The sequence below is a fragment of the Carcharodon carcharias genome, chromosome 9, assembly GCF_017639515.1.
Source record: "Carcharodon carcharias isolate sCarCar2 chromosome 9, sCarCar2.pri, whole genome shotgun sequence".
NCBI classification, from domain to species: Eukaryota; Metazoa; Chordata; class Chondrichthyes; order Lamniformes; family Lamnidae; genus Carcharodon; species Carcharodon carcharias.
The window spans coordinates 64,868,129-64,882,086 of NC_054475.1; the positions used below are offsets into that span (position 1 = coordinate 64,868,129).

The 13,958-nt window shown below is 44.3% G+C and overlaps 1 protein-coding gene and 1 long non-coding RNA gene across 2 annotated transcripts; both read left to right on the plus strand.

Annotated features, from left to right (window-relative positions):
• The first annotated feature begins 6,458 nt into the window (after window positions 1-6,458).
• On the plus strand, window positions 6,459-11,765 carry LOC121282620. The gene is made up of 2 exons (XR_005944083.1): window positions 6,459-6,516; window positions 11,598-11,765. It is a non-coding gene; the product is annotated as an uncharacterized LOC121282620 (long non-coding RNA).
• A 796-nt stretch (window positions 11,766-12,561) lies between these two features.
• Window positions 12,562-13,044, plus strand: LOC121282426 (classical arabinogalactan protein 9-like). The gene has a single exon (XM_041196139.1). The coding sequence runs from the start codon at window positions 12,562-12,564 to the stop codon at window positions 13,042-13,044; it is 483 nt and encodes a 160-aa protein (XP_041052073.1).
• Window positions 13,045-13,958: the final 914 nt, after the last annotated feature.

Here is a 13,958-nt window from a genome sequence, read left to right on the forward strand (position 1 = left end):
TTACTACATTTTTATTATTTATCTTCCTTTAGATGTCAACTGGATTCCATTTTATGTTAGCCGCCACTCTCTTCTCATACTTTGACTTTGCTTTTCTTTTACTTCACTTCCCTTTTGGAATTTCTATACTCAGCCTGGATCTCACTTGACATCTGCTAGTTTTACTCTTGGTCTGTTTCATTTAACTCTCAATCTCTTTCATCATCCAGGGGGCCCTGGATTTGTTTGTTTTACTCCCCCCCCCCCCCCATTCCTCATGAGAATGACCACCTTTACTATAACTGAACCAATTCCTCTTTAAAGGCAGCCCAATGTGCCTTTACAGTTTTGTCTGCCCTCTAAGGGACCCACACTCACTTTAGCTGAGCTTTTCGTTTTTATCTACTTGTAGAAACTTTTACTGTCTATTTTCATATTTCTTACTACTTTCTCTCATACTCCAAAATCTCCATCTGGTTTTTAGCCACCCTTTGCTGATTTCTACATTTTCCCCAGTTTTCTGGGCTACCACTGGGTGTGGTCAGGGCTGGGTTTGTAGACCAAGGGCAAGCTTGTTGATTGGACCGAGATTGTAGACAGAGATGGGCTGTAAACCAAGCGGGTTTTGTAGAGTGGCCTGAGCTTGTTGACAGGACTGAGGTTGTAGACTGGATAATCCTCACAGCTCTGCAATCCAGCCAAAATTACTCCTCCCTTTCAACTGTAGGGCCGCTTCTTGAAATATATTTGAGCACATTCAAAGCAGTCCTTAGTGCCCTGTGGCACACAGAACACCAATGGTCAATCTCATTTAAAGAAGCCACAAATACGCTTCTTGTGGGAGATACCCGCATCAGACAGTACGACGCATTAATCTGGGGGTGGAGTTTAATATTAAAATTAGGACAATTGTAGAGTTCTAATTGGCTGCATCTCCAAGGCTTGCTCTCGTGAATACTAAAACGATGGCTGTAAAATAGGACATGCGCTAGTCCACAAATGGCCATAAAAAGCAGCGTTTATTATAAACTGTTAAAGGCCCCGACTTCAAAGATCAAGCCGATAAGATCAAACTGAGCTGAGGAGCAGGCGGTTCCTGGTGAATCGATACAACCCCAAGTCATTAAAGGAGTCAGCACGAGTAAAATCCACATTCTTGGTTTGGTACCTATGTCCATACAAGAACAAGATATTAATGCTGAGCTTGTACAAGGTCAAAGCTTTAGACGGTCTTTGATATGTAGCCTACAATCTGGGCTACAATCACCCCTCAGAAAGATGCTGGAAGATGGCGAAACGGCCAATCAAGCAATGCCCAAGAACAGAAAAAGACAGTTTTTCCTCTCAGATCTGACCTATACATTAGCAGCCAATCCAGTTCCACTCCCTTGCTCACTCCCCATGCCCTTTAATATCATTATTTATTTTCAAGCAACTATCTAAAATCTTTTAAAAATAATTTTGAGGCTTTGCTTCTACAATTGCTCGTGGCAGAGAATTCCACATTCGATCCGGCCTTTGTGTAGGTATGTTTCAAGCCTCTTTAATTCTTGTAATAATTTGGATTCTGCTCCCTCTCTTTGTCATATTTTATTGCAAAGGACACAAACGATCACTAATTATTTGATCCTAACCCTGTCTAATCTTGGTTCTAAAGAAAAAGACCTTCTTCAGTTTCTCTCCGGAATTGTAACTCGTTGCCCTGGTGATAACCGCATGGGCATGCGCTGAATCTTTCTGAGGGGTGATGCCCAGATTGTAGGCTACTTGTTGATGACCGTCTAAAGATTTGACCTTGTACAAAATTAGCATTAATACCTTGTTCTTGTATGGACATAGGTACCAGACCAAGAATGTGGATTTTACTCGTGCTGACTCCTTTAATGACTTGTGGATGTATCGATTCACTAGGAACCGCCTGCTCCTCAGCTCAGTTTGGTTTTATTGGCTTGACCTTTGAAGTCGGGGCTTTAACAGGAGGCTGGGCATGTTGATGACAGCCCACAGGACGTCCATGAAAGGGACCAACTGCTTGACGAACTGATTTAGTTCTCTGAGGGCACGGAGCTTCTGAGAAGCACATCATTTGACGTTTGAAGAATTGGGAAGTTCTAAGTAAAGAAGTCGAGGCTCACCTTTACAGTTTGAGGTAAACACCGGCTCAATACGAATTCATATTCGGTCCTTCTTACTTGGGAGTAAAGCTAAAAGTGTTGGACAGGAATTTATTCAAAGAGGAGTTGGAGAGAACCCTCAATTAGAAAGAGTGGGCAGTTAGCGGGTTGATCCAGCGCAAGGATGACGATCAGGAAATTCAGCACCAGCTCAATCTCAAGCATTCACATGGATCCCATGAGCTTGTATATTATGTTGTGATTATAGGGGCTGGAAAGTGAGATTCAATACCAGCTCTTTAATTTGAACATTCAACTGGATTGTTAGTTCCCGCGTTGATTTACATTAATCAGCGAAGATGAAGATTCTTACTTCTTCGGCCGAGGGTTGATTGAGGATGCATCGAGTAATTTTATTCTGTAGTCATTTCCCAATCTTCCGCCTCTTTCCTTCGAGAGTACCCCCTTCAAATTACAGAAAAGCAGCAGGGTCAGTAGTGACATTTCAGTGAGAATTAAACTGATCAAAGTAGCATTCCAACTCCTCACACTCAAACGCAAGATCTTTTGCAATTACAGTTTTTTTTTTCAGCAAACGTTACACGTGTGTTAGTGAATAACTCCCGATTAGCTCGATAAACTGTTTCCGTTTCTACAGAAAATGTGACCAATGGGAGCGGCCTGACGCAGAGGGATGCAGGAAAGAGCGCTTAGAAGCTTCTATATCGAACCTTTCTATCCGAGGATGGTGGGGGTGATCTTGACTTGTCTAAGGTCTGATTTTCATTGTCAGTTCACTCAGCTCTGCCTCTTCCAGCCAATCAGGCGTCGATGCAATTTCTAAGCTCTGGCACTCAGATTTAGATCCAAGTGGTAGCGATGGTGATCAAGCTCGAGTAAGTGTTATATTATAGGACCCACCTGACTGAAGGCAGCGGCTGTCTGTCATGTTTCACATTCTGTGTGGGTTGGATTTGTAACTATCTAGATACTTCCCCTCCATAATGGACGAAGCACAACAAAGGCAGCAATGTATTAACTCAAGTTTAAATGAGTTGTGATATTTGAGGTATAATCCGTGTAAATACCGTTTGTCTCTTTATATGTAAAATACTTCCCGCTCGCCTTATTTCTAAATTAAAGATTTCCCCAATGACGGTCCATCCTCAGTCAGAACCGTTCAGCCCGGTCCTGTTCTAAGTCCCGATCCGCATCACTCTTTCGCTGACCTATGGTTGCTCCCAATTTGCAACATATTAAATATAAAATCCTTGTCTTGGTCCATGGACTTATCACACTGACCTCTCCCTTGGTCATGTAAGCCCTCACGAATGCCCCTTCCCTGTGAATAAGGTAAGAGGGCCTTTACCAAATTCGGGAACTTTCATTGCCCGAAACCTACACATAGCAAAGAATTAGAAAGAACCTACACCCAAAACGCCGAAATATTTCACTCACAGTCAAAGAAGTACTTTTGATTTAGTCGCTGTTGTAATGTAGGGACACCCACAGTCATGTCCCAGAAACAGCAACGATAACAAAGAAGAAATAACTTGTTTTAATGATATCGTTTGAGGGATAAATATTTGCCAGGCCTGCTGGACAATCCCGCCTTTCTTCAAACAGCGCCGTGCGATCGTTAACGTTTTTAACAACTTCAACATCTCATCAGACACACGCACATTTCACAGCAGCATTGAGCTGTGTAGTTTACATTGGAGTATGTAGGTGATATTGGAGTCTAGGTTACATTGGAGTCTGTAGCTGATATTGGAGTATGTAGGTGACATTTTGGAGTCTGTAGGTGATATTGGAGTATGTAGATGACATTCGAGAATGTAGGTGATATTGCAGTGTGTAGGTGACATTGGAGAATGTAGATGATATTGGAGTGTGTAGATGACATTGGAGTCTGTAGGTGATATTGGAGTCTGTAGGTGATATTGGAGTATGTAGGTGATATTGGAGTATGTAGGTGACATTGGAGTATGTAGGTGACATTGGAGTATGTAGGTGATATTGTGGTATGTAAGTGACATTGGAGAATGTAGATGATATTGGAGTCTGTAGGTGATATTGGAATATATAGGTGATATTGGAGTATGTAGGACCGGAATGTAGGAAAGGCTGAAGGTAAAGAAAGTTGCAGACATGGCAGTTGGTACACTTGAGTAGGGATTGTATATGGCATAGGAAATGTACACAGGGCAGGATTGTGCACAAGATAGGGATTGTACATGGTGTAGAAGTTGTATACGAGGTAGGGATTGTATACGGGGTAAGGATTGTATACAGGGCAGTGGTTGTAGATAATGCAGCTTTGAGATATAGTTGGCATTCCAGGATGCAGGGCCTGAGTAAAAAACAAGGCACAGGTCATTAATGAGACTGAAGAGTTGTGTCTGTGTAGACAGAGAAACGGTCCCAATCACTGTAAGGCCTGTAGACTGGATTGGGCTTGTGGACAACATGGTGTTCTGGACTGGACAGAAATTGTAGGCATGGCAAGCGTTGTAGGTAAGGCAGGGGTTGTAGACTAGACACAGGTTGGGATTGTAGACTAACCTTGATTTGCGGATAAGGCTACTAACAGTGTAGTGGAGGAGGTAGCACCTTTGTATACATTAAAAAATTTGCCATTTGAAACTCAGCACTATTTCCTCTGGCCGGGAGATGCAGAACAATAGGGCACATATCTAAATGTAGAGTTAGGTCATTCAGGAGTGATTTGTCCCTGCTTAATCCCCATCATTTGGCATAACCATAACACTTCACCAATCCTGCTTCAATGAACTTTCTCCTCCAGTCTGGATCAAAAGAATAGCCGACCCCGTGAGCGAATGGGACTCAGTTTGAAGGGAAAATGTTAGAAACTATTTCAGCAGAGTTACTGAGTAACTAGCATCTTTAATAATTAAATATTTATTAAACGCTCATGTTTCCTTCTATTTCAAAGGTTCTAGAAGTTTCTTTTTGGAGTAGGAGATTGTTTTCAATTTCCCTCCCTGAAGATTAAAAATCTTTTAGCTATAAGTGTGTGAAGCAAGAAAGAGCCGCAAAACTGCTCACTGCTGCATCAGTGAGCCACCAGGTAATGGCTTTGGATCCATCTTATCATCAAACTAAAGGAAATGAAAGCACATTGCATATCAGTATCCTCATCCTGCCTGGCTGACTAATGTTATCTCCTTCTCTTCCTCCTACCTCTTTATCTAATTCTAATCACTTCATCACCACCCACCACCAAACCCCATCCCCTATCCAACCACCATTGCCATATTTTACTGAGTTACTTGTTACATCCATGAACAATCCTGCATTCTGATCGGTTTTGACCATCGCTGATGCTTCTGTTTGGCTGAGAATGCCTCTGGGAAACTGAGCATTTGATTGGCCTACAGGTAGATAGTTACAGGAAAACAGACAGGCCATTCCAACCAGGGGGGATCAGTGTATCCCCGTCCCCCGTATCCCCTACCTACACAGGAAGTTAATTCCACGGCCTTACAGGAGCTGCAGCAGTAGAAGATACAATCCAATCGCGAGAATATACCAGTGGAGAGAAAATGCTAACTGGGCTGGATAGTGCTCAATTACCATAGAATCATAGCACCATAGAATTGTGCGAGCACAGAGGGAGGCCATTCGTCCTATCGTGTCGGTGCTGGCTCTCTGCAAGGCTAACTCAGAAGATACCATTCCCCCGAGCTTTGCCCTTAGCCCTGCATTGCTTTTTTTCCTCTTCAGGTACTTGCCCAACTTCCTTTTGAAAGCCCTGATTGTATCTATCACCACCACACTCTGGGGCACTGCCTAACCACTTGATATACTATAAAACTTTTTCCCATGCCACCAATGGGACTTTTGCCAATGATCTTAAATCCGTGTGTTCTAGTCCTTAACCCTTCCACCAGTAGGAAGGGTTTTTCTCTCTCTACTCAGGCTAGACTCCTCATGATTTTGAAAACTTCTATCAAATGTGCTCTCAACCTTCTCCTCTCTAAGGAAAACAACCCCAACTTCTTCAATCTATCCACGTAACTGAAGTCCCTCATCCCTGGAACAGTCCTGGTAACGCTTTTTTGCGTTCTCTTTAAAGCCCTCACATTGTTCGTAAAGTGTGGTGCTCAGAATTTGACACGTTGGACAGGATTTTTCGGATGGCGGGATTTCCCGCCCTGCTACCTGGAAAGTGGGCGGGGATCGCATCCCAGCTGATCACAGCTGCCCCACAGATATTTAAGGTTTGGCTGGAGATGGGACTTCCAGCCCTCACTGTGGTTGAAGCCCCGCCTTCGACAGCTGCCAGCCAATCTGGTTGGCCGGCAGCTCTATAGTACCAACAGCGCTAGTGGCAGTAGTGGCCAGGACTGGGACTACAAGCCGCAGTCCCCAGATTCTCCGTCCGGGAAACCATCAGCAAGTAAGTGCGGCCCGGATGAAGGGAAGGGGGGTGGGGGAGGGGCGGAGTGGGGGTGTAGGAGGAGGGGTACGGAGCACTGTGGGGGGCAGACAGACCAAGGGTGTGACTTAATGGTCTCTTAAGGGCATCCATTGGGATGAGGGCGGGTGGGCCTTCCTAGGCCTTGTCCGCCCCATGTAAAATTGCAGAGAGGTAGGGAGCGGGTGGTGGGATGGCAGGAAGGCCATCCAGGGAATTTTATGGGCCCCCAGCCTGCAAACCCACCAGCAGCAGACTGTAAAATTCCGCTGAAGGTGGCTCACTTATTAAAAGATTGATCATACATTTTTTGCTTTTGAACTCTAGACCTCTATTTATGAAGCCCTGGGTCCAGTGTACCTTTTTAATGCATTCTCAACTTGCCCTGTCACCTCCAACAGTTCGTACATTTATAGGCTCAGATCCCGCTGCTCCTACACCCACTTTAGAATTATGTCCTTCAAGTTATATTGCCTCTCTCCGTTCATCCTACTAAAATGAATCACCACACTTCTCTGCATTAATTTTCATCTACCATGTGTCTGCAGTGGTCCTAGTACCCACCTTTGGGGAATCCCTATGTATACTTTTCTCCAGTCCAAAAGAACAAGATTCACCACTGCTGTCTGTATTTCTTGTCATGTTGCCATGGTCCCTTTTATTCCATGGGCTTCAATGTTATCAAACGCCTTTGGAAATACATATACATCACATCTACCACATTATCCTCATCTATCCTCTGTTATCTCATGAAAAATGTTCAATCAAGTTAGTTAAACATAACTTCTTTTTAACAAATCCGTGCTGACTTTTCTTAGTTAATCCACACAGTTGCAAAGTGACTGTTAAACTGTCCTGTGTTATATTTTCTAAAAGTTTTCCCACCACCAAGGTTAAAGTATGTGGCCTGTAGTTGGCTGTTAGGTTTATCCTTTCACCCTCTTGAACAAGAGTACAATTTTTTTCAATTTCCCATTCTTATGGCATCGACCCACTATCGAAGGAGCACTGAAGATTATGGCCAGCACTCCACAATTTCCATCCTTACATCCCTCTCTATCCTCAGGTTCATCGCATCTGGTCCCGATGTCTTATCAACTTCAAGTCCTGCCAGCCTTTCTAATACTTCCACTTTATCAGTATTTATCCTTAAGTACATCATCTTTCGCTGTGACTTTGGCAGCATTTTTTCCTTTGTAAAGACAGATACAAAGTACTCATTTAGTACATCAACCATGCCATCTGCCTATATATATATAGATCACCTTTTTGCCATATTGGCCCTATCCTTCCTAATATGACAATTTTACTAATTCTCACCTATAAAAGGCTTTTCCCTTAATGTTAGCTACAGTCTACTTTAATACTCCCTCTGCCTCTCTTATTTCCTTATTCACTTTCCCACTGAACTTTCTATATTTTGCTTGGTTCTCATTTGCATTATTTGTTATATAACTTCTTTTTCTGCTTCACCTTATTCTCTATCCCTCTCATCTTCAATGGAACCCTGGCTTTGCTTGCCCTACCCCTACCCATTGTGTGAATGTATTTGACTGTACCCAAATGATCTCCTCTTTAAAGACAGCCCATTGTTTCTTGACAATTCTGGCTGCAATATTTGATCCAGCACTGCTTCATTCCTCACTAAGATAAAAGCAAAATACTGTAGATGCTGGAAATCTGAAATAAAAACTGAAAATGCTGGAAAAGCTCAGCAGGTCTGACAACATCTGTGGAGAGAGAAACAAAGTTAACGTTACGAATCTGAAGAACCCTTCTTCAGAGCAAAAGAGAAGTAGAAATGTGATGAAATTCATACTGTTTAAGGGGGGTGGAGCAGGTGAAGCTGGATAGGTGAGGGCAAAGGAGAGATTGACAAAGATATCATGTTCACAAGACAAAGGGGGGTATTAATGGTAGTGGTAAGGGCTGAAGGAGGTGCTGATGGTTGCTGGAGGAACAGCACCTCATCTTCTGATTAGGCACTTCACAGCCTTTGGGACTTAACATTGAATTCAACAGATTCAGACAATGAACTCTCCCCTCCATCTTCAACCCTTTTTAAATCCCTTTTTAAAAATGTGTTTTTATTTGCTTATTTTTAATTTTATTCATTTAGTCATCGTTTTATCCCTTTTATCCCTTTTTCTATCCTTTTTTCCAACCACTACCCCTACCCCCCCCCACCCCACCCAAAAAAGGGCTATCTGTCACTTGTTCCATATTGTTCTTTCACAGAGCGCTGACCGTTGTTCTGCTAGTCACACATTCTGCTTTTTTACCTTTATGCCATTATCAGCACCTCCCTTAGCCAGTACCATGACCATTAACATTCCCTTTGTCCTTTTGTTTATGACATCTTTGTCAATCTCTCCTTTGGCCCCACCTATCACTGGCCTTCTATCCAGCTTCACTTGCTCCAACCCCCTTAAACAGTATAAATTTCATCACACTTATACTTCTCTTTAGTTCTAAAGAAGACTCATTCAGACTCAAAATGTTAACTCTGCCTTTCTCTCTCCACAGATGCTGCCAGGCCTGCTGAATTTTTGCAGCATTTTCTGTTTATATTTCTGCTTCCTTCCTCGTTGTGCTGGACACCTAATGATCAAGAAAATCCTCCTGAACAATTTTCTGAAATACTTGCACTTTCTGCCCTCCAAACTATTAATATCCCAGTCTGTTTTAGGATAATTAGAGTCCCCCATTCTTATTACTCTATAGTTGTTGCACTTCTCCGTAATTTCCCTCGAAATGTTTGTTTCTTCATTTTTCCCACTTGTTATTGGCCTATAGAATACACCCAATTGTGCAATTGTACCTCTATTGCCTTTTAACTTGAATGAAATCGATTCTGGCCTTGACCCTGCCAGGACATCCTTTCTCCAGCTCTGTAATATTCTTCTAAATCAATATTCATATCCCTATTCCTTTCTTTCCTCCCCTATCATTCATGAACATCTTGATTTCAGGTATGGTCAGTACCCAATCCTGCCTTATTTTGAACCATGCCTCCTTCATCCTGATAACATCATGTTCCCATGTGGCTATTTGTGTCTGCAACTTGTCAAACTTATTTACTTTATTTATTGTATTTTCAAAAGTACACACTAAACCTAATTTTGGCCTTGTTGCTTTCCCTCTTAGTTTAACCTGATTTAACACCTTTCCATTTCTTACTTGATTGTTAGCTATCTCTCCTAATCCTTTATGTACCTGCTTTCTCTTTTCTGATCCTACACCCTGCTTCCCATTTTAAAAAAAATCTTATTATTTACTAATACATGGGCATCGCTGGCCAGGTATTTTTATTGCCCATCCCGAATTGTCCTTGGGAAGGTGGTGGTAAGCTGCAGTCCATGTGATGTAGGGACATCCACAGTACTGTTCGGGAGGGAGTTCCAGAATTTTGACCCAATGACAGTGAAGGAATGGTGATATATTTTCAAGTCAGGATGGTGAGTGACTTGGAGGGGAACTTCCAGGTGGCGGTGTTTCTATATGTCTGCTGCCCTTGTCCTTCCAGATGGTAATGGTCATGGGTTTGGAAGGTGCTGTTGAAAGAGCCCTGGTGAGTTCCTGCAGTCCACCATGTAGATGGTACACATGCTGCCCCTGTGCATTAGTAGTAGTGGGTAGTGGGAGTGAATGTTGAAGGTGTCAGATGGGGTGCCAATCACAAGGGCTACTTTATCCTGGATGGTGTTGACCTTCTTGAGTGTTGTTGGAGCTGTACTCATCCAGGCAAGTAGAGAGAATTGCATCACACTCCTGACTTGTGCCTTGTAGATGGTGGACAGACTTTGGGGAGTCAGGAGGTGAGTTACTCACCACAGGATTCCTAGCCTCTGACCCTGGTCTTATAGCCATAGGATTTATACGGCTAGTCCAATTCGGTTTCTGGTCAATGGCAACTCCCCAGGAGTTGATAGTGGGGGATTCAGCGATGGTAATGCCATTAAATGTCAAGAGGAGATGGTTAGATTCTCTGTTCTTGGAGATAGTCATTGCCTGGCAAATGTTACTTGCCAAATTACCTTTGAGACCCTGCTTACTAGTCTCCTTCATAGCTGCCTAAAATCTGCCTGCAGGCTTCATCCTTCAATCCCTATGTTGTTGGCACCTGGACCACGACATCTGGCTGTCCACTCTCTGGCTGCTCTGCAGCCACTCAGTGACATTCTTGACCCTGACATCAGGGAGGCAGTATACCATTCCGGAATCACGTCTGGAATCACTGCAGTTTAGAAGAATAAGAGGCGACTTGATAGAAACCTTTAAGATCCTGAGGTGTCTTAACAGAGTGGATGTGGAGACGCTGTTTCCTCTTGTGGCAGAATCTAGAACTAGGGGTCACTGTCTACTCTTGCTCCTAATTCCTATGTTCGTATGTACGTATGGTGCACAAATGTCTTTCTGTTCCCCTAACGATAGAATCCTGTATACACTGTTCCTTTCCCAATCTTCTTTCTCTGTCCACCGCGTGCAGCTGAGCCACCCTCCCACCGCGCCCCCCCCCCCCCCCCCCCCCCACTCCACAAGCATTCCGAATGGTTAGAGAGTGAGGTGCAATCAGGGAACCCCCGAACTAGCTGCCTGGTCCTGTTAGTTTAGGAATTGGTGTGCTGCAACATCTAAACCCAGACTCCTCGCATTCCTGGTTCTCTGTGGACTGCATTTCCCCGACATTTTGGTGCAGAGACCACACAGTCCAGCGCTCCAGGCTCCTGCTCAGACCGTTCCTTTGCATCTCCACGGCAATGAAGTCACGTGCATTACAGCACAACCCCATATGACACAGCGTCCAGTGAAGTTCATTCATCCAGAATGACCCTCAGCATCTGCCCAGGTTCCTCACCGATTGCGGGTTTTCACTGTTTTACCTGGGAGCCCACTCCATATATTATTGACTCTGTACAAAGGAAGAATGCAGATCGCATGCCTAAATTTGATTCTAACTATAAAGTGAACGTGCGCCCGTTTTCCTATTCTGGTCATTAAAGTATTTCCTGTACCGTTACTATCTCTTTCTCTATAAGACTGTCTCCCTTTTTTCCCCCCAGATTATAAATGTCGGACTTTCAATGCTTTCCTTCGAAATCTGACACTCATTCGGCAGCGACAGTTGACTGAACTTGTAGACAATGTGATTTGAAACCTCAATACAGGAGCATGGATTAAACTTTCTTTAAAAAACACATCTGTAAATAAAGAACCTGTTATCAGCAAAACTGACGGTGGAGCTGTTCGATTCTGGGTAAAACGAACGATTGTCTCATTAAGGTCCTTCAAGGAAAGAAACTACTGCGCTGAAATATATGTGACTCCAGTCCCACAGCAAAGTCGTTGACAGTTAACTGTCTTTTCAATTGGCCCAGCGAGCCATTCAGTTGTATCAAATCAATACCCAACACCCCAACCCGCCCTTTCTCAAGGTCATTATGAATCATGTCAATAATTCCTTGACAGAAAATCCCACTTGCTGAGAACAAGCTCACTTCTAAAATCTTGCGCCGCCTCTTAACGCTGCCTTCAATATTTGAATTTTGCTCTTGTGTCTGGGTAACCAAACTGGGCACAGTGCTCAAGGTGCCAACTGACCAGAGCTCCCTACACTTTGAACCCGACATCCTCTGATTAATATTGAATTATACCGACTGTAGGAGGCCAGTGGGTAGTGTCCCCTGCCTCTAAGCCCGAAATGCCGCGTTCGAGTCCCATTCCGGAACTTAATGGCCACGGAAGGTGCGTTCAAGATGTAGTCAAACACAATGATCATCAAGTTGTAAGTCTTGCCAATAGCCCCAGGGCAGGCGGCAAGAGCAGGAGTCTCCCGTGTGGTAGCTGCAGCTGTTCTCCCCGCGTTAAAAAAGACTCCATGCTTTGGTTGTTGCCACCAAAGAGATCCATTTCTCCGCCTGGGTTCGAGAGAGAGACGTAATTCATAACCCATTTTAACAGGTTGAGTATCAAACTACAAATCCTTCTAGCGCACGCTCAAAGCGGGAGAGATTCCTGGTCAACCACATGGTGCAAAGAAAGTTGGAGCCTTCCCCACCACTATCCACGGCTCCAGACAACCTGCAGCCTCCCCCACCACTATCCACGGCTCCAGACAACCTGCAGCCTCCCCCTTCACTATCCACAGCTCCAGACAACCTGCAGCCTCCCCCACCACTATCCACGGCTCCAGACAACCTGCAGCTTCCCCCTTCACTATCCACAGCTCCAGACAACCTGCAGCCTCTCTCACCACTATCCACGGCTCCAGACAACCTGCAGCCTCCCCCACCACTATCCACAGCTCCAGACAACCTGCAGCCTCTCTCATCACTATCCACGGCTCCAGACAACCTGCAGCCTCTCTCACCACTATCCACGGCTCCAGACAACCTGCAGCCTCTCTCAGCACTATCCACGGCTCCAGACAACCTGCAGCCTCTCTCACCACTATCCACAGCTCCAGACAACCTGCATGTTAACATGCTTCCACGCCCACCACCATATTGACTGTGTCATTCAATGTTCTATTTGCTTCTTTTTGGGTTGGACATCTGGAGAATGCAGTATTGCGAGGATTTCAACCTCATCCTGAGCCACTTCTGAAGAAGGGTCATATTGGACTCTGTTTCTCTCTCCACAGATGCTGCCAGACCCGCTGTTTTTCCAGCAATTTCGGTTTCTATTTCATGGCGAGTTAGCTCAGTCCTCTATACGGAGTAGGCCCTTCCTTTCTCCTTCCCATGTGCAGTGTTTGCTATTGAATTTCAGTTGTTTTCGTTTCCCCGCTTATGTATCCTCCTGTCCTTTCACTGCTGCCCCCTCCCAGAGTCTACTGTCCCTCCTAACTTGGTATCACCTGCAAATTTGATTAATTTACATTCGGACCCTGACTCCAAGTCATTCACGTAAAATAAAATCGTACTTACCGCTCCCTGTCCCAACCCCAAAGTCCCTCCTCTAACTGGCTTTCTACCTTTCAGGTTTTTATTTCGCCACAACCAAGGGTTTGCTTCAATTTCAACTGATTTGAAATGAACCAATAGCCTTCGCTGTGGAGCTTTGTCAAAGGCCTCATTCGACTTCCCCAGTAGAAACTGACTTGCGTGGGATGATTCGAGCTGCGCTTTCATTCAATTGAAACTCAAAGCGCAGAATTTCATCCTGACTTCAGATCGGCGTTAGGGTGGAGCAGGGGGAGAATCCCTGAGGAAATAGACACACCAGCCCTCCACCTTTCCCCGCCCTCGCTCTTTTCATTTGGAAGCAGAAAAAAACAATCGGTCAATGGCTGTTTTGGACAGAAGAAATCGGACGAGCGCACAACTCTCAGACAAATGGCGGTCGGTGTAAGGATTAACACAGCGTGTAACAACTGTGTTGAATTCTTGTCCTGTTTAGAGTCCATTACATATCTGCCTCTT

Bases quoted from the DNA above. Each gene is read 5' to 3' on its own strand.
- LOC121282426 (XM_041196139.1), top strand. From the start codon at position 12,562: ATGGTGCAAAGAAAGTTGGAGCCTTCCCCACCACTATCCACGGCTCCA.